Here is a 21819-nt window from a genome sequence, read left to right as displayed (position 1 = left end):
GGTGAAGACCAAATATGTATTTCTTATTATATTATATGTCACATTGTCCTTACACAGATACGCACATGCACACGTCCTTTAATTCAATCCTTCCTGTTTTGCTCTCCTCCCTGGCTCCTTCCTCTCTCCTCCTTTCCCCTATTCTCCAGAGACTCCCTCCTTCCGGGACCTGACACCTCAGGGCTCCTATCCCCAAATCTCCTGGTTGATGACTCACAGGGCTGATTCCTGGGATGAGTGGCCTCCACCACAGAAGCTGTAGGACCAAAGAAGGCAATCCAAGAGTCCAAGGCCCATCCGGAAAGGTGAGTGACTGTGTCTTGCAGTACCAGGGATTTTGGAGTAAGAAAACTGCACAGGTGAGTCCTGGCTATTATGGTCTGGAGGCTTGCTTCTGTGCTGGAGACAAAGCCCAGAGTCACTCTGTGGTGGGAAGAAATGTCACTGTCAACCAGGATTTTGGAAAGGTGAACAGGCCCTGAGCCTGACCTGTGACCTGGACACCCCCTTCTGGGCAGAGCCTTGTCCAAGTGCTGGGAGCAGGAGACCCTGGGGTGGTCCTGGCTGAGGAGGAGAAAGGGGAGCTGGCTCTTCTGTCCTCAGCCTTGTGGCCACATGTGGACACCGCCACTCTGGGCTTGGACCTAGAGAGCCGAGACTGAAGGACACACAGAGAGGGATCTGGAGAAGCAACCCTCCTTTTGAATCAGCAAGTGCACAACTAGTCTGTCACTTTCCCACTCCCTGTTTACTTTGAGCTGGTTCAACTCTGCAAGTAAAGCACAGCCTTGGTCTCCATATGAGAAGCTTCTGTTTCTCTTATGCTGCTTTTCATAGATTCCTTTCCTTTTGTTTGTGTGGTGTAACCACTAATACAATATACAGGCAAGACGTTATAAAACCGGGTAAAAGATTATTCCTATCTCCACTTACTTATGAAAGTGGAGGAGTGATTATGAGGGGACAATGATAGATATGGACAGAGAAACATACAGGCAAAGGGTCGAGAGAGAAAGACAGAGGTAGAGAGATACACAGGATGTGGATAATACCCACCCACCCACCTATTCATCCATCCATCCATCCATCCATCCATCCATCCACCCACCCACCCACCTGTCCATCCATCCATCCACCTACTGACATTTGCAGGGTACGTACATCAACAATTTTCAGTTTATGCTCCAACAGAAGTCACAGGGCTTCCTTGTGCCCTCACACCTGCCACACTTATTCATCAGGCTGACCGGTACATTTGCTGAGTTCTACACATTCTGTCCTAAGTGCTCAGCATTGGAGTCTGAACAGGAACAGACACCCATGACCTGTTCACACTGGGCCCTGCACTGTCCCTGGCTGTGAGATGACCATATGTCCCGATGCTTTTCTTTTTGGTCCTTGGGAAAATCCCTGCCCACCTCTCTGTTGACACCTGGGAGATGCGGTCACGCTGGAACCATCACTATGTTTGAATCAAACACTGATTTTTCAGCATTTACCTTGTGTCAACCACTTGCTAAATGCCTTTCAATGATCTTCTTTTAGAAGTTGTTTTAAAAGGATGTGGTTACCATTCCAAACACGTTGTTTATCAGAACCCTAAAAATAGGACCCCTCAGGGAAAGGACCCCTCTCTGATTTCACTCAGGACACCTCATTTCTTCTTCTCTGGTTCGCTTGCTTGCAAGGTGGCTTCTGTTTTCTCTGACTTTATTGCAAGAAGTGGAAAGACTTGCTCAGTAATAAGTTCTTTGGAAAATCCAGGGTCAAACACTGCCCCCAGGAATCGCACACACAAAAGACACATCTCTACTCCCTCAGTCCTGGAAATGCTGTATTTTGATTCCTGTGTGTCCGCCACAAGCAACTAGAAAATTTGACTTTCCAATCTCATTGAGTGTCTGAAAATTATCTGGAAACAATCCGTGTATTCCCCTCCAGAGACTAAACTGCAGAGGGAATCTGTCCAAATCCACTGTTGTGGTTTCTGAGTCAATGAAGACAAATGTGAGGTCCTTTAAGAAAAATTAAGGGCTTTGGCTCCAAGCTGATTCAGAGCAGGGCAGTGTCACCTGGGGAGGCCACTGAGGAGATCCCCACCCAGGGCAGTTCCCCCTCCCCAAGGCTTTCCCCTCTTGCCTGTGAGTCCTCTCGCCTCTTATGCCTCTGGGATTTGATATCAGGGACAGAGTGAGAGCAGGTCTGGGGAGGGTGGTTACCACTGAGAAGCCGCATTCATGACCAAGCTGATAGAGGCACTGACAACAACTGACTCTCGGAAACTGCCACATCAGCTGAATGCCCTGTTGGAACAGGAGTCAAATGTCAGCCAGAGAGGTCTGCGGCCTGAGCAAAATTGAATCTGCACGTGGTAATGACCTCAGGATGCCTGCAAGGCTAAGGGACTTGGGAGTAAAAGAACTTTCAGGTCTAACTCAGTTCTGTGGCTTCGACACTAAGACACTTTCTCTAGCTGTGAATTTACTGGACAGATTCCCGTCCAAAATGAAGGTACAGCCCCAGCCCCTTGGGTGTGCTGAACTGAGCTGCCTCTATTTGGCTGTAAAGTCAATGGAAGAGAAAAGGAACGTCCCACTGGCAACTGACTGGATCCGAATAAGCCGGTCTAGGTTCACGTTTCAGTCTTTTCGATGAAGATCGAAAAGATTGTGTTGGAGAAGGTGTGTTGGACATTCAAAGCTACTACTGCCTTTCCATTTCTGCCACTCTGTTATTCACTCACTCACTCAAGAGAACTGGCCATTTGGAAGGAGGAAGAGCCTTAACCATGAAAGACTAGAAGCTCAACTTCAGGCATGCCACTGCAGGATGATGTTTTCTAAAGCAAAGCCTTCTGTGTTGTCATTGTCTGTCATTGCACTGGAGACCCAAGCACAGAAGTGTGTGGGGTTAACAGAAGTAGTAGGATGTCTTTAGAAACACTGCAAGATAAATGGCAGAGATTTGACCTTCAGGCGAGAGCTCATATCCAAGTGTTTAAGTGAATATTCATCAAACAAGTTCAGAAGTTGATTCATCAAAAATCAAACAAGATTCATCAAATCAAATGTTCAGAAGATGAAATGGGCTGTTCCTGGGCGTACTGCATGGCAATTGAAGCATAGTTACTACAGAATAACCCACCTTCCAACCATTCCTGAAACAGTCCATGAATTGGATTATTACAGCAACAAAAAACTTTTCTGAAGACTTTCTCCACGATCTTGAGCTACGGATTCCATAATGCTACAATGGATTTAACTGTGAAGCCTCAGAAATGTCACAACGAGATAGCGTTGTTGCCAGATTTGGGGAAACTTCCTAATTAACATCATGCTGTAGTGGAAATTATGCTTAAATTTGAATTCATCTGGGAGGCATATAGACAAAGCCAAAGGCGTGTGAAATGCTAATGACAAGTCCGGGAAGATAAACTGTGAACCTTCATGTCTAACACGGATCCAACTTTCTATATTGGGTCAAAATACATAGGTGGTATTAAAAATGGTAACCTGCTTAATTAAAATTTAATGCCGGCCTGGTGGCTTAGGCGGTTGGAGCTCCATGCTCCTAACTCCAAAGGCTGCCAGTTTGATTCCCACATGGGCCAGTGGGCTCTCAACCACAAGGTTGCTGGTTCAACTCTTTGAGTCCCTCAATGGATGGTGGGCTCCGCCCCCTGCAACTAAGATTGAACACAGTACCTTGAGCTGAGCTGCCTCACGGATGGCTCAGTTGGCTGGAGCGCATCCTCTCAACCACAAGGTTGCCAGTTCGATTCCTCGACTCCCGCAAGGGATGGTGGGCTGCGCCCCCTGCAACTAGCAACGGCAACTGGACCTGGAACTGAGCTGTGCCCTCCACAACTAAGACTGAAAGGACAACAACTTGACTTGGAAAAAATGTCCTGGAAGTACACACTGTTCCCCAATAAAGTCTTGTTCCCCTTCCCCAATAAAAAAAATAAAAATAAAAAAAAGTAAAAAAATTGAGCCAGGCAGGGACAAGGAGATGAAGGAAAAGAAGTGCAAAGCAAGGGATGGAAATCGAGTCGGGAACTCCCAAAAGCAAGCTGCCCTATTTTTGAGCACAATGCAAAAACAACAAAAGAGGGAGCTCTGTGAAGGGAAGGAAAGTGTCCTGAAGTTGCCTCCTTCTAAAATTCAAGAAAATTAATTTAATGTAAAAAGAGCAACAGATTGAAAAAAAAAGCAACAGATAAGGACTAAAGCCATATCTTATATAGAGTTAGAGTGAGTAAGAAGAAAATATGGAGCAGAATAAAACCCTTACAGACAAGAAAGCACATCAGAAAAATCATGTTACCAAAAAGATGAAATTGTAACGTCTTTCAAAACAAGCTAAAAGTCATTAAGGAAGTGTTAGAAGATATGAAATAACAATATAAATCACAATGGGAAAATCTCAAAATGGACAATAATATTGTACTATAATAATATAACATATAAATATTTCTTCAACGCAATCATACTATATTAACCTTAAATTTACAAAATGCAACATGTCAAATAAAAAATTATAATTTTTGGTATACTATTCGGCGGTAAGAAAAGATGAAATAGGACCATTTGTGACAACATGGATGGATCTTGAGATTATAATGTTAAGTGAAATAAGTCAGACAGAAAAAGTAGAGAACCATATGATTTCACTGATATGTGGTATATAAAACTGAATACAACAAAAGAACAAGACAAACAACAAAAAGAACAAAAACTCATAGACAATAGTTTAGGGGTTACCAGAGGGTAAGGGGATAAGGGGGCGCGGGGCTGTAGAAGAAGTTAAATGGGGTCTAATATATGGTGATGGAAAGAGAACTGACTCTGGGTGGTGAACACACAGTGTGAGATATAGATAATGTATTACAGAATTGTATACCTGAAATCTATGTAACTTTACTAACAATTGTCACCCCAATAAACTTTTTAAAAATTTATGATTTTTAAGAAGAATCAGAAAGTTTCAGAAATGTGATAGTACTCAGGAAATAATTAGAAAATTTTAAAAAATCCATTTCAGTAATGAAGACTGAACAAGAAGGAACAAAAGAATAAATAAACACGATTCAGAAGGCCTCAATAGAAGGTGAAAAGGAGTTTCTTTTTTCCCCCCTTTCCTCTGCCTCCCCTATCACCCTAGTCCAACTGCTCACGGCAGCCCAGCTCCAGGAAGAGCTGTTGTTCACAATCTTAGCTGCAGAGGGCGCAGCTCACTGGCCTACGTGGGAATAAAACCTGTGACCTTGGAGTTAGGAGCACAGCGCTCCAACCACCTGAGCCACCGGGCGGGCCTGGAGTTCAACTAAAAAGTAGAACTCAATATAACATTCTTAAAATTAAAAAAGATTTGAGCCACATATTGAAAGAATGTGGTTTATTTGAGAAACACAACTTAAATGACATTAAAGAAAGTACCACCTGGGCATCCCAGCAAAAATAGTGACTTAGATTATCATCACATTTTTTGAGAGCGATGTTACATTAAAATGTAGTAACATTATATTAAGATACTGCAATAAAGCATAGAAATGAAGGAATGAAGCATAGAAATGACGTATAGAATATCTCTGTTCTGCAATCCCCAGTGAATTAAAGGACCGAGGCAATGAGCATCAATGGTTCCCGACATAACAAAAAGAGAGACAACCAGACGTTGTGTGCCTCCTGGTGAAAAACCGCACCCCTCTCCCACCATAGACTTTCCAAAGGAACCAAAGCTAAATCTGATCCACCCGCTGTAGCCAGATGCCTGTTTGCAGGAAATGCAGAGGACGGCAGGATATGTTAAACTGCATCAAGTGTGTGCAGTCAGCAAAATCCAGACTATGGAAAACTCTGCAGGTCAAAAGTTCAGCTAAGGAAAAGAAAGGGATGGAGGAGAAACCTGTCAAGTATAAGAGACATAAAAGACAACTGAGCTATATTGTCCAGGAACTCATACTTGAGTGAACAGACTATACAGAAATACCAAGAAAGGGTTACCATGGCAGTCAGCATATGATCACCTCTGAGAGGACGGAGGGGTTGACCGGCCTGAGGCACATGGAGGCCGCAGTGGCCGGCAAAGTTCTATTTCTTTAACTGAGTGGTGATTACAGTGGATTTGCCTTAAATAATCCATTAAATTATACATTTTGTGTAGTTGTCTGTATCTGTTTCATTTTATAATAAAAATATTTTTTTTAATAGTGAAAAGGAAACAGTGATGAGCTGAGCATCTGTCTTCTGAAGACAATGGGGACGGAAGCTGGAGGAGAGAAGGACTTGGGTGTAACAACTCACAGGCTTAGTGCTGGACCACAGAAAGTGAACAGTTTGGGACTGGAAGGAGTTAGGTCTTAGGGGAATTTCTGGACACTGTCCTTGGAAATGGGGACTCATGGCATATACAAGCAGGAGGAAGAAGGGCGGAAACGTGAGAGATGCATGATCTCGGAACACAGAACTCCTCCAAGGCCTCACAGAAAAGGACCACTCCAGAGCAGTGACCTCACGAGTGTCCGTTACTTAGTGTAGGGCCCACACCACGCAGTACTGCTCCAGGCGAGAAGCTTCAGTCAGGACCTCAGTATGGTGGTGGTGGGGATACAGCTCTTGAGACCTGCAGGGACAGTGATAAAAGTCTCATGAGAGACCCCCACCCTCCCATTCGAGGGCTTCAGCAGACACAGCCACCCTTCCATCATACCCCCATGACGTCTCCCTGTGGCCGAGGGATTGAGAAAATGATCTGCCATCCAAAGACAGGGAGGAAGACATTACCTCATCACCAGAAAACTGAGTCTCCACACATCCTGGAGTGAAAGAGAGGGAAGAAACACAACATTCCAGTTAGGACTGAATGTTGTCATTATCTGAGGAGTAGGGGGTGACCTGCCTTATCAGAGCTCCATCACTGCTGACCCCGGATGTTTCTGCTTCAGAAAAGACTATCCCAGCGATCCTGAGAAGTACAGCCAGCCTCCCCGCCTCACATCTTTGACATTAGGAAAGTGGGAAGTGGGGAAACCCCAGGGCCAGTGGCAGGTGCTCCCAGAGGCCCGTTACCTTTCCGAGCCCTGAGATGAATGGCGATCCCCACCAGAAGGAAGATGGGCCCAAACAGGAAGGCTACCGCTGCACTTAGCACCTTTCTCCCAGGGTGCTCACACTGGGCTCCTACGGGAAACGGCTCCACGTTAGTAAAAAGCTGCCGATATTGGGCGCACCGTCCTGAAATCCCAGAGCCTGTGCTGGGTAGCAATTCAATGCCATCCGGAGAACATAAATTTAGAAATGGTTCCTTGAAGCCCAGGTTTTCACCCATTAAGTTTCTGTTACAGAATCTTGTAGCCCATACGAATGCCCCCTAATGCCAAGACCAAAGTATTAGAAGATACTAGCTCCCCACGTTGGAAGTAAGTGACAAGGTGATTAGACCTCCTTATTGCTTGGAAGATATAAGGACAGGTATCTGCCATGGTTTCTCCCCCCCTAACTCAAGGACGCCAGTGATGCCCTGAGTCCCTCAGATCGGGGCAAAGAAGAATTAGTGTTGTGCCAAGATGAATGTGGAGGTAACAGGCCCTGTACTGAGTCAGCAGGACCCCGAGTCGGGCCCAGAGGTACAAGAAACTGGTTCTCACTCCACTCCACAGACACAGGGCTTGGCAGGCTGGCATGCTCAACAAGGCAGGTGTAGACATCTCCGAGTTCAGGAGTCATTTCCAGCATCACCATTTTCTGAAAGGTCCAGTCTCCATTCCCAATAAGGCCAGTGGACACGGCCCCCGTTCTCTCCTCCTGCCCATTCCGGAACCATCTGATCGTGATGTGCCCTGGATAGAAACCCGTCACAGAGCAAAGCAGCACGTTGTGGTGCTGCAGGCTTGGGGGCCTCTCCGGATACACTGTCACCTCTGGTTGCACTAGAAAGGGAGAGAAAAATGACCCTGTGAAGGAAAACCACAAAAGACTATCTCTGCCCTTTATAGGCTCTTTCCCAGACCATCCAAGAGGAAACTGGAAATGTGAGGAAATCTCAGAAACTGGATGTGGCAGTGCCCCCAGGGAGAATTTAGGCCTTATCAGACAGTCCCCCCTTATCCATTACCCCTCGTGGTTGAGATACACTAGCTCTGAAAGTCCCTGAGAACCTGGGGGGCCTAGGACCAAGGTCACAGTGACCTGACCTGTGAGGATAATGAGTGAGTCACAGCTGGGGACAGAGCCTATACACAGACTCCCCTGCTCCTAATCCATTTGTCCCGAAGCAGGAAGTCGCTTCTCATGAGGAGGAAGAGTGATGGCCAGGTTCACACGAGGGAGCTCCCTGAACCCACCAGACCTGCCCTCCCCCTCACCTTTTCTCCCCACAGTGAAGGGCGCACCCAGCTCGTAGTTATGTCTGCAGAGCACATCCACAGCGGCTCTACTTCTCTCCAGTATGTCTGGCTGACGGTTCCACAACTCAGCATCAGGCCGCCCCAGCTCCGTCAAGGCCACAAACTTCCCCACCTCACTGTCGAAACGTGCGTACCCCTCCAAGTTATAGATGAACCTGACCACAAGCTGCACCCTTTCTGTCCCGTTGGTGAAGTATCAGTCAGCTTTGGCCTGAGTCACAAAATCTTCTGAAAAACCAAAAAAAAAAAAAAAAAAAAGACTGTAAACCAGCCCCCACCTTTAGGAAACCCTACCTGGTAAATTATGCCAGGCTGCATGGATTTGAGAAGTGGCCTTTGACCTCAGTAAATAGGCCAAAATAACTTTTTTTATCCCTGGACCCCACCCTCGTTCCTCTTAGCAAAGATATCTAGTGGGATGAAGCCTGTGGCCCAGCCTGCAGACCAGCCAAACAGGAGACATGTAACCGAAAGAAGCAAACCAAAGAGATTCCCAAGAGACATAAACATTCATTCAACAAATATTCATTCATTCATTCATTCAACAAATATTTATTGACTATGTTTTGCCAGATACTGTGCTAAGTTTCTCCAACAAGGTTTTCAGAAGCCCAAGGTTTGAACTCTCTTTATTATCAAGTCAAAAGACTTATATCCCATGTGGAATAATTCATTAGTATTCTTGACCTTAGCTGGTTCATTCCATACATTCTTTCTGGAGAAAGTGAAAGAATAATGAAGGTGGGGCAAAGAAATGCAGAGTAGGTACATAGTAGGTGTGAGATCAACTCCCCTTCTGCCTTCAACTCACTACGGGTTTTCTCCAAGAATTTTGTCTGGACCTTTTCCTTTGTACTCTTATTCAGAGACCTCATCCCTGCTGTTGGCTCTAATGCGGTAATAACCTCATGACCTCTATTGATGTTGGGTGAAATAATGTTAACCCATGAATTCAAGTTGCCTTTCATCATCACCATCATCACCATCATCACTGACATGTTATACCTACAATCTAGTAGTTGCAACAACACGGTGATAGGGAATATAAGGTTTGCTTAACCCTTCTTTGGGAACTTTTAAATTAAACACTGCCACCTAAGATGGAATAAAAAAATCCAATTCCATTCTCTATTATGATTTTCTACTTTCAAAGTACTTTATTAATATTGAGAGTGATTAAGTTGAGCCATATATTAACTTTCATACATTGTACCTCATTTCTAATCTTCTCATGTTCTCCAAAGTAATTTAATTGTCCAAAGCTATTCAATCAGTCCTCAAAGGAAAGAAAAAGTATGCCTCTTACTGGTAGAGCATAGTGTGCTACGGCTGAACGTTATGTCCCTCCAAAGTTCACATGTTGAAATCCTACCTCCCTAAGAGGATGGCATCATTAGTTGCTGCCTTTGGGAGGTGCCATGAGGGTGGAGCCCTGATGAACGGGATTAGTGCTCCAGAGAAATCCCTCACCCTTTCAACCATGCGAGGACCTCGCAAGAAGGGGCCAGCTATGAACCAGGAAGGGGCCAGCTATGAACCAGGAAGGGGCCAGCTATGAACCAGGAAGGGAGCCCCCACCAGAACATGACCATGCTGGAGTCTTGATCTTAGACTCCCCAACCCCAGAACTGGGAGAAATAAATTTCTATTGTTTATCAGTCACACTGTGTGTGGCATTTTGTTGTAGCAGCTCAAACAGACTAAGACCATGATATTTGTCTTAGATTTGAAGATCTGGAAAAGTTTAAGAGACACACTGGTAAATAGATCTGGGATAGGTCTCAGTTGTTATGAGCTCTAGTTCTAAATCCAGTAGTTTTACATAGAAACAGACACTTACCCTCCCTGACCTGCTTCCCCATTGATAAAAGTGTGTTTGGGTTCACACCCAACAACACTGAGGGAGAGCTCAAAAGCATAGTACTGAGAAAAGAAAACAGGATGTGTTTAATACACAATGACATTTATTAAAACACACACAGAAAAAACAATGCTACATGTTTTCAAAGGCCACCCTCATACTTAAAGACACACCAGACACATGGATATTTATGGAAGAGAAGGAATGAGAATGGAGACAAGGGAAAAGGGGAGAGAGTCTACTGACCACTGATTACAATATGCTGTGAACTCACTGGGTAAGAGTAGATCGATTCTATGCACTTGAGAACAATGATGAAAGGAAATTCAAACGGGTTAATAATGCATGTTGGCAGGAAAGATCTCCCTGAAGAAATGGTGTCTAAGTTGAGACTTGAAAGATCGTTGTTACTGGCCTTGAGTTGTAAATTTACTTTCCTTTCTAAGTTCAGCAGGCTCCTTCAGGAATGGCTAAGCTGAGCTGCCAGGACGGCAGCGTCCTTCCTGGGTCAGCCATACTCATCTCTCACTCAATAGCTGATTTCGTGTGATGCTCTCACCTCTTAGTCTCTGTTCCCTCTTACAGTCAAAATCAGGGGGAATTTTTTTTTTTTTAATTTAGATCTGGTTCAGATTTAAGATCTGGGCTAATTTTTTTTTCATTTGTGTTGTTTAATGGGCATTATATGCTCAGAAAGTTTTCTTTTCTCTAAGAATAACGATCTTCTCCCACGCACCCTCCCCCAGGTTTGTTCCTCTTTTGTATTTAATGAGACTTTGACATTCAAAGAGGTTTTGTTTTTAGTTCATTAGATCCTGTTTTCTGCTGATAAATATGTTTCATAGTGCAATATTGCTTCATGTTTGCATAGCCTATCTCGTCAGCTAGAAGAATAACAGCAATAAATACATGTACCCAGTAACCTGAGGACAAGAATAACGTATTCAACTCTTATTTCTCAAAATTGCTTGGTACAATTCTGACCATATAATAGGGGCTTAACAGATGCCAAAAGAAGCAATCTTTGTTTCCAATTTCTTTTGTTCATGTATAGTCCAATTGGATAAATACAGAAACAGTCACAATCATCAGAGCAAACTCGGGGCTGAAGAATGGCAGTTAGTCTCAGACTGCCTCCATTTTTGCAGTTCTCCTAACTGGCATTGATCCAACAAGGACCCTAAACAAGACAAAATGTTTCCCTTCTTCCTGCCTCCCGACACCTTGAATCTGTGGTTCTGGTATAGGAAGTCCCTTTCTCTGCAGTCCATTACATGTGGTAAAGAGTAAAGAAACACTTCTCATCAAAGGGAGAACACTGTCTTTGAAGCCAGAAGCCATGTCCAGTCTGGTCTATACCCTGGACCTATATGGAAAGGCATCCCTCCCCCATGCCAATTCTTGCATACACACCTGAAAAAAAATCCCTCTGTTCTTACCTGGAGAGTCTCTGCTTTGAGTCACAGAGAAATCCAGCCTGATCAGATTCACTATCAGAGCCACCACCCAGGGAACCCACCCAGAAACCATTCTGGAAGGAAAAAAATGAGACAGGAAAATCATCAACCTCTTCAGAATGGGGCTTGCCCCCACACACTCAGGCAAAACATATTCATTAAGTGTATACCTTCCTGGCCTACCCAGGATTGGAAACTTCCCACACTGACAACCAATCAAGATAGAGAAGTTTTGCATCATTAGGTTCTGGGTAGAATATTTTCATAAATGTGTTATACTACTCGAGAATTGTTTACCTGTGGAATCCCTGACAGTAGTTTAGCTACGTGGAAAATGGGCTATGAGAAAAAGAAAAAAATACTCTACACAGTAGGTGGTCCTAGAAGAACTGAGCACATTGTTTATTATGTACCCTGCTATCCTCATTTTGCAGTGTCCCTGGCCTGTCCTCACCAAGTATGTCTCCCTTCCTATGGGGTGGTTTGCATTGCCAACACAAGGTGTGTTAATTAAGAAGAAAGTAGACAGCATTCTGAAGCACAGGACTTCAGAGAAGGTGGTGGAGGAGTTATCAGAGAAGAAATAGAAGAGATTGAGAATAACCTAGAGAGTATGATTTCCTATAAACCAAAACAGGGCCAAAAAAAAAAAAAAAAAGCCATGAATTGAGGATTCTCAAGAGAATAAAATGCTGCAAAAATGTTCATAAGGATAAAATATAAGAAAACATTATTGTATTTTATAATTAGTGAGTCACCAATAACGTTTAATGGGACATGGAGTGTTAGAGGTAAAAGCTATATTTCAAAACAGTAAAAAGTAAATTGGGAATGAGAAAACGAAAGTAGTTAATGTAAAAGTCCCTCAAGAATTTGGAAGTGAAAATAAGGAAAAAGATGAGACTGTCACTTAAGAGAAAAGCAACACCAAACAAACATTGCTTTTAAGATAGGAAAGACCTTCACAAGTTTCTGAGGCAAATGGAAGGCATCTGTAGATAATAGAAATTGAAGATAAAAAGGAGAAAAAGGGAGAAATTCCACCACCATCAACCCCGAAAAAAGAATGCTGACTGGAATTCAAGAATAAGAACGATTGTCAGGCTTGGCAATAAAAAGGAACGCTTCTTCAGATACAAGAATGGAGTAAGAATGAAAGATTTGGAGTAAGAAAGATGGGAATGAGGAAGTTCCAGTTGTATGACTTTCAATGGATTCAATTTAGAATAAGATAAGATCTTCTGCTAAAAATGAGCTGCAAGAAAATATACTTGATAACCAAGGAGAGCAAGACTCCTCTTCACCAAAGTGGATTATAAGTGCATTATCATGTATTTAGCACAGAGCTATCCATGCTCAATGTTATGGGCTGTGCAGTGATTGAACAGACAAGTCCCTTGTCCTCAAGAAATGTATAACCTATGTGGAGTGTCGGGGAAACAATCCCCTATACTGTCAGGAAGAATGAATAAATTTGTAATGTTGGAGCACACAAAAAGGCTAAACTCTAACAACTTTGTCTAGAAAGAGCTCGTGATGAAGTTGATATTTGATGCAATTGGCCTGACAAACGGAAAATTTAGGAATTCAAAATACCCAGTACATGTGGATAATAGAGAGGAGATAAACAGTGAAACAAAAAAGTTTATCTGGAATCCCTTTAAAATGACTGATTATCCACAATAAATAAGTATATGCACACTACTTTATTGAATGGGAGAAGATACAATAGAATTTTTTTTTTTGCTTCTTCACTTCCCTAAAGAAACACATGCTTTGATGGGTATGTAAGATGGGATTATGGTGGTAGTTGACCAGGCGACCCAGAAATACTTGATTTATGCCTTACCAAATATGCTGGGATGCCCTCGGGAAAGCTCTACCCATAAATAGTAATAGCAAATTGTAAATCAAAAGTTTATTATTAGCTGGTCAAATCCCTGACATGCCAAAGAGTTTTATGGTAAGCTTCTCTGAAGCATAAGACCCCAAGCAAGGTCTCATGTTCCCTCTTAAATCCTACATGTATCATTTGCCAAGTGTAAATCCTAAAGGATTAAGAACTTCCAAGCACATGAGTAATACTGTGGGAAGAAGAAAGATGATTGGGTCACAAAGGGACTCTTCAAGATAGCAGAAATGGGGTTCAGAAAAGAGAAGAGAAATGCAACTATGTAACCTTTTAATGTACTCTGATGCACTCTTAGTGAACACGCCCTACCCTGGAATCTGACCACTCAGAATAATAATTTCTTCTCTTGGAGTTCATGATAGGTAAAGAAACAGATGGAGTGGTGTGGAAGACATCCCTAGTGTTCAAGGTTTCCTCTACTTCCTGGGTATATGGAAAATGATACCTCCTAGTCGCTGGGACTATGTGACTGGTTCTAGCCCATGGTTAGTGAACAAAAAGTCCTCGATCAAAAATTTAACTATTATATCATTGCATGATTCTTCTTCTCCTCCCCTACCAAGTCAACCAAGACAGCCTTGTGTTGAAATGGTGGAATCAGAATATAAAAGTAGTCTAATTAGCTGAATCGTCATGGAAGGCAGCCACCCTGAAAATCACTCAAACCTACAACAGATGCTATATGAATGAGAGATAACTTTTGCTTACTTAAGGCACTGTGTGTTGTTTGTTACCGCAGCCTGGCCTGACTTAGCCTAACTAATATAGGACAGGAACAGAAATGTTGACCCACCCCCACCACATCCCTCAGGTAGAATTGAATATTCATGAATAAGAAGACCGACCATGGGCCAGAAAATGGTAGACACTGCATACAAAGCATATGACCCATGACTGGGAGTACTTCTTCTAGAGGTGGGTGGTTGTGTTGCTCCCATTTGGGAGGCCATGTGTGAAACTGAGTAAAAAGGCGGCAGTTAGAAGGAGATCAAGCCACTGAACTTTAACTTCCTCCCTTCTTCTTACCCACACCTACTTTAGTCTTTCCCATGTATCTCAAGTTATTTGGAAATGGAGAAAAACATTTGACTTGAGGCTGATTGAGTGAGGTTATCAGAAGTAGTAGAAGCACGAGAGGACATGAGGCATAAGTCTAAGCCTGTTTTCTCTCCTTGGCAGGCCGTACCCTGGCTGGGCTTCTGCAGCTTCTCTCAGAGATAAAAGAGAGTCCATGAGGAGAGGAGAAAGAATGGGGCTTAGAGAATATAGATTAAATGGGGGCTTGTACTTCTGGGAAGAGAAGCAGTTCCCAGATGCCAAGAGGTGGTGAGAGAACATTTTGTGGGATGGGGGGAGGTATGAATGAAGATCCAGAAAGTTAGGACGGCTGCTTTTTCTTACTGCTGGGGCAAATGTGTCCCAGGCCCATCAACACTAAGGTCCGACTTGCCTACATCATCACAATAAGAACTAATATTTGCTGATTGCTTATTATGAGTAAGTTTTCTAAGCACTGTATGAAAGAATATGTGGGTTAAAAAAATGGCAGCGTGAGGTGAGCCTCTGTAAAGCTCCCCTGGAATTTACAATGAATCGAACAAAAACTCCACAAAGGACTCCCTGCACAGCAGACAGGCAAGACGAAGAGGCCCACTACCGAAATCACCTATAGGTGGAAGAATCGCACTAGCGGGGGAGAAGGGAAGGGAGAAGTGCGGAGACGGAGCCGCGCAGGCGCAGGACGCAGACCTAGCTCAGTGCTCCGAGCTCGCTGCCTCCCGGAACTACCGCAGCTGCGGGAGAGGGAAGAACTCGGACTGCAAGGGCTCCACTTGTGGCCCACAGGGCTGAGGGGACAGCATATAACACGGCTGAACCCAACGCTCATGGCAGAGACCTCGGAGAAAAGACTGAGGGAAGAAGGCTGAAAACGATGGTTTAAGCCCTCACTGCCGAGCAGAGAACGGAGACTTAGGCACGGAGAATAGCCACCCCCTCCCGACCATCCCAGAGCTCGCCCCGCCCCCACCTGCCCGGGTACTAGAAGAGGAACAGTAGCAGTGTCAGATCAAAGAACAGAATATTTGTGTTCTGAGAACTGTGGACCGCAGACACAAATTCGCAGCCCAACTAGTTCCGGCAAAGGGGAGGGAGCTGTGGAAGCAGGACGGGCTGTGGTGGTGGTCGCTGCCATTGCTCTGGGCCACCTCTCACAACTCACCCCGCCCCTGGCCCCACCTATCTGGGAAGATCCCTGCAGGAGTAAACAGAACTGCTGAAACATACGGATGCTGAATCTGGAGCTGGAAGAGCTTTGCAGCATCAAAAGCTTTCTGCATACCCACCGGGACACTGTGCCCTGTGACGTAGATGAACTATTAACAAAGGAGAAGCCCATCTCCCAGGGAATCCCCCCATTGTGTGAGAAGCTGGAATAGTGCAGAGAAAACATAGCACTACTGTGTGGGAGAAGAAAAATAAGCTGCAGTTGGAGAAAAAATAAAACATTCTACCAACAAGTCCTGGAAAACAAAAGAAAGACCGCTTCCTATCAACCTGTTGCAGAAGCCACTCCTGTAGATGTCTAGGAAGAGAAATAGTAAACCAGTAATTGCCATGAATAACCAAGGCAACAAGATAGCTCAGAAAGAAAGTGAAAAATCTCCAGAAAAGGCACTTAAAGATATAGAAATATGTGACTTAAATGACAGAGAATTCAAGATTGCAGTTCTGAAAAAACTCAATGAGATGCAAGAAAACACAGATAGGCAGTTAAATGAACTCAGAAACACAATCAAAGAACAGCATGAGCATTTTATGAAAGAGATTGAAATTTTAAAAAAGAACCAAATAGAATTTCTGGAGATTAAGAACTCAATAGAAGAAATTAAGAATGAAATAACCAGCTTAGGTAGTAGAGTTGACCAGATGGAGGAAAGAATCAGTGACATCGAAGATAGAAACCTGGAAATGACACAGATGGAAGAAGAAAGAGACTTGAGACTTAAAAGAAATGAAAGAACTCTACAAGAACTTTCTGACTCCATCAGAAAGAGCAATATAAGAATAATGGGCATACCAGAAGGAGAAGAAAGAAGGGAACAGAGAATATATTCAAACAAATTGTCGATGAGAACTTCCCAAATTTGTGGACAGAACTGGACCCTCGAATCCAAGAAGCAAATAGAACACCTAGTTACCTCAATCCCAACAGGCCTTCTCCAAGGCACATTGTATTGAAGCTGTCTAAAATCAACGACAAAGAAAGAATCCTCAAGGCAGCCAGGGAAAAGAAGACGGTAACTTACAAAGGAAAGCCCATTAGATTATCATCAGATTTTTCAGCAGAAACTCTACAAGCCAGGAGGGAGTGGAACCAAATATTCAAACTATTGAAAGAGAGAAATCATGAGCCAAGAATAATATATCCAGCAAAGATATCCTTTAGATATGAAGGAGGAATAAAGACCTTTCCAGACATACAGAAGCTGAGGGAATTTTCTAATACACGACCTGCACTACAAGAAATACTAAAGGAGGCTATTCGACCACCATCAACAGGGACAATTTGTGGCAACCAAAACTCAAAAGGGGAGAGTAAAGGCCTGAACCGAATACGGAATAGAGAAAGTAAGCGTGCTGAAGAAAATGGAATACTCTAAATATCAAACTTTCTTTTACATAAACTTAAGGGTAACCACTCAAAAAAATCCAGAACTGAAATATATACTGTAATAAAAGAAGAAACAGAGGAAACATCATAGAATACCACCACACAGAAATAATAGACAACAACAAAAGGGCAAAGAAACAATGGAGACACAGCCTTACCAGAAAACTAAAGATAGAATGACAGGAAATCCTCACATATCAATAATCACCCTAAATGTAAATGGACTGAACTCACCAATAAAAAGGCACAGAGAAGCAGATTGGATCAAAAACTAAACCCAACCATATGCTGTCTCCAAGAGACACATCTCAGCTACAAGGACAAGCATAGACTCAAAGTGAAAGGGTGGAAATTGACACTCCAAGCAAATGGTACCCAGAGAAAATCAGGTGTAGCCATAATGATATCAGATGAAACAGACTTCAAGGTGAAAAAGATAACAAGAGACAAAGATGGACATTTCATAATGGTGAAGGGGACTGTACAACAAGAAGACATAACAGTCATCAATATTTATGCCCCCAATCAGGGAGCACCGAAATATACCAAGCAACTACTAACAGAACTAAAGGGAGAAATTGACCAAAACACAATTATACTAGGGGACTTAAATACATCATTGACAGCTATGGATAGATCATCCAAACAGAAAATAAATAATGAAATAGCAGCCCTAAATGACACATTAGATGAAATGGACATAATTGACATTTATAGAACGCTTCCTATCAACCTGTTGCAGAAGCCACTCCTGTAGATGTCTAGGAAGAGAAATAGTAAACCAGTAATTGCCATGAATAACCAAGGCAACAAGATAGCTCAGAAAGAAAGTGAAAAATCTCCAGAAAAGGCACTTAAAGATACAGAAATATGTGACTTAAATGACAGAGAATTCAAGATTGCAGTTCTGAAAAAACTCAATGAGATGCAAGAAAACACAGATAGGCAGTTAAATGAACTCAGAAACACAATCAAAGAACAGCATGAGCATTTTACGAAAGAGATTGAAATTTTAAAAAAGAACCAAATAGAATTTCTGGAGATTAAGAACTCAATAGAAGAAATTAAGAATGAAATAACCAGCTTAGGTAGTAGAGTTGACCAGATGGAGGAAAGAATCAGTGACATCGAAGATAGAAACCTGGAAATGACACAGATGGAAGAAGAAAGAGACTTGAGACTTAAAAGAAATGAAAGAACTCTACAAGAACTTTCTGACTCCATCAGAAAGAGCAATATAAGAATAATGGGCATACCAGGAGAAGAAAGAAAGAAGGGAACAGAGAATATATTAAAACAAATTGTCGATAAGAACTTCCCAAACTTGTGGACAGAACTGGACCCTCGAATCCAAGAAGCAAATAGAACACCTAATTACTTCATTCCCAACAGGCCTTCTCCAAGGCACATTGTATTGAAGCTGTCTAAAATCAACGACAAAGAAAGAATCCTCAAGGCAGCCAGGGAAAAGAAGACGGTAACTTACAAAGGAAAGCCCATTAGATTATCATCAGATTTTTCAGCAGAAACTCTACAAGCCAGGAGGGAGTGGAACCAAATATTCAAACTATTGAAAGAGAGAAATCATGAGCCAAGAATAATATATCCAGCAAAGATATCCTTTAGATATGAAGGAGGAATAAAGACCTTTCCAGACATACAGAAGCTGAGGGAATTTTCTAATACACGACCTGCACTACAAGAAATACTAAAGGAGGCTATTCGACCACCATCAACAGGGACAATTTGTGGCAACCAAAACTCAAAAGGGGAGAGTAAAGGCCTGAACCGAATACGGAATAGAGAAAGTAAGCGTGCTGAAGAAAATGGAATACTCTAAATATCAAACTTTCTTTTACATAAACTTAAGGGTAACCACTCAAAAAAATCCAGAACTGAAATATATACTGTAATAAAAGAAGAAACAGAGGAAACATCATAGAATACCACCACACAGAAATAATAGACAACAACAAAAGGCAAAGAAACAATGGAGACACAGCCTTACCAGAAAACTAAAGATAGAATGACAGGAAATCCTCACATATCAATAATCACCCTAAATGTAAATGGACTGAACTCACCAATAAAAAGGCACAGAGTAGCAGATTGGATCAAAAACTAAACCCAACCATATGCTGTCTCCAAGAGACACATCTCAGCTACAAGGACAAGCATAGACTCAAAGTGAAAGGGTGGAAATTGACACTCCAAGCAAATGGTACCCAGAGAAAATCAGGTGTAGCCATAATGATATCAGATGAAACAGACTTCAAGGTGAAAAAGATAACAAGAGACAAAGATGGACATTTCATAATGGTGAAGGGGACTGTACAACAAGAAGACATAACAGTCATCAATATTTATGCCCCCAATCAGGGAGCACCGAAATATACCAAGCAACTACTAACAGAACTAAAGGGAGAAATTGACCAAAACACAATTATACTAGGGGACTTAAATACATCATTGACAGCTATGGATAGATCATCCAAACAGAAAATAAATAATGAAATAGCAGCCCTAAATGACACATTAGATGAAATGGACATAATTGACATTTATAGAGCACTTCATCCTAAAACATCAGACTATACATTCTTTTCTAGTGTACATGGAACATTCTCAAGGATAGACCATATATTGGGACATAAAATCAGTCTCAACAAATTTAAGAAGATTGAAATCATACCAAGCATATTCTCTGATCACAAGGCTTTGAAATTGGATATCAACTGCAAAAAGAAAGCGGGGAAAAACACAAATACATGGAGATTAAACAACATACTTTTAAAGAACGACTGGGTCAAAGAAGAAGTTAGAGAAGAGATAAAAAGATACATAGAAACAAATGACAATGAAAATACATCCTACCAAAATTTTTGGGATGCAGCGAAAGCAGTTTTAAGAGGGAAATTTATATCATTACAGGCCTATCTCAAGAAACAAGAAAACTCCCAAATAAATAACCTCATGTTACACCTTAAAGAACTAGAAAAAGAAGAACAAGTAAAACCCAAGGTTAGCAGAAGAAAGGAAATAAGAAAAATTAGAGCAGAAATAAATAAAATAGAGAACAAAAAGACAATAGAAAAAAATTAATGTGACAAAGAGCTGGTTCTTTGAAGAGATTAACAAAATTGACAAACCCTTTGCTAGACTCACTAAGATAAAAAGAGAGAAGACACTGATTAACAACATCAGAAATGAAAAAGGGGAAGTTATCACGGACACCACAGAAATACAAAGAATCATCCAAGAATACTATGAAGGACTATATACCACCAAATTCAATATCCTAGAAGAAATGGACAAGTTCTTAGAAACATATAGCCTTCCAAGGCTGAACCATGAAGAACTGGAAAATCTAAACAGACTGATCACCAGTAACGAAATTGAATCAGTCATCCAAAACCTTCCCAAAAGCAAAAGTCCGGGACCAGATGGCTTCACTAGTGAATTCTACCAAACCTTCAAAGAGGATCTAATACCAATCCTGCTCAAACTCTTCCAAAAAATTGAAGAAGAGACAGTACTCCCTAACTCATTTTATGAGGCCAACATTACCCTGATACCAAAACCTGGCAAGGACAGCACAAAAAAAGAAAACTACAGACCAATATCTCTGATGAATACCGATGCAAAAATCCTAAATAAAATTCTAGCAAATCGAATACAACAATGCATTAAAAAGATTATTCATCACGACCAAGTGGGGTTCATCCCCGGGGCACAAGGATGGTTCAACATCTGCAAATCCATCAATGTGATACATCACATAAACAAAATAAAGGACAAAAATCATATGATTATATCAATTGATGCAGAAAAAGCATTTGACAAGATACAACATCCATTTATGATTAAAACACTTAATAAAATAGGTATAGAAGGAAAATACCTTAACATAATAAAGGCCATATATGACAAGCCCTCTGCTAATCTCATAATTAATAGTGAAAAACTGAAGCCCTTTGCTCTACATTCAGGAACACAACAGGGCTGTCCCCTATCACCTCTGCTTTTCAACATAGTGTTGGAAGTCCTTGCCAGAGCAATCAGGCAAGAGAAAGAAATAAAAGGCATCCAAATTGGGAATGAAGAAGTTAAATTATCACTCTTTGCAGATGACATGATGCTATATATAGAAAACCCTAAAGACTCCACCAAAAAGCTATTAGAAACAATCAACGAATATAGTAAAGTCGCTGGCTACAAAATCAACGTACAAAAGTCCATTGCTTTCCTATATAATAACAATGAAATCTCAGAAAAAGAAATACAAAAAAAAATTCCTTTTGCAATTGCAGCAAAAAGAATAAAATACCTAGGAATAAACTTAACCAAGGATGTGAACGACCTATATGCTGAAAACTATAAGACATTTTTGAAAGAAACTGAAGAAGACACCAAGAAATGGAAAGACATTCCGTGCTCATGGATTGGAAGAATCAACATAGTTAAAATGGCCATATTACCCAAAGCAATATACAGATTCAATGCAATCCC

The 21819-nt window shown here is 42.0% G+C and overlaps 1 protein-coding gene, 1 long non-coding RNA gene and 1 pseudogene across 3 annotated transcripts in view; 2 read left to right on the top strand and 1 right to left on the bottom strand.

Moving 5' to 3' along the window:
- The window catches only part of LOC109440036 (patr class I histocompatibility antigen, A-126 alpha chain), a 221823-nt gene that overhangs the window by 128347 nt on the left and 71657 nt on the right, over positions 1 to 21819 (top strand). The window lies entirely within an intron of this gene.
- On the top strand, positions 2004 to 3231 carry LOC109439595 (cyclin-G1; annotated as a pseudogene).
- Positions 5383 to 15390, bottom strand: LOC141571647 (HLA class II histocompatibility antigen, DO beta chain-like). Its single transcript, XM_074332887.1, is given in 6 exon segments — positions 5383 to 6624; positions 6786 to 6817; positions 7071 to 7181; positions 7649 to 7930; positions 8366 to 8635; positions 11708 to 15390. Coding segments are annotated over 6 exon segments (990 nt in total). The 5' UTR covers positions 11967 to 15390; the 3' UTR covers positions 5383 to 6588.

The sequence above is a fragment of the Rhinolophus sinicus genome, linkage group LG05, assembly GCF_036562045.2.
Source record: "Rhinolophus sinicus isolate RSC01 linkage group LG05, ASM3656204v1, whole genome shotgun sequence".
In the NCBI taxonomy this organism is placed as follows: domain Eukaryota; kingdom Metazoa; phylum Chordata; class Mammalia; order Chiroptera; family Rhinolophidae; genus Rhinolophus; species Rhinolophus sinicus.
The sequence above is the reverse complement of the archived record's forward strand: the minus strand, read 5'-3'. Positions and strand labels throughout refer to the sequence as shown.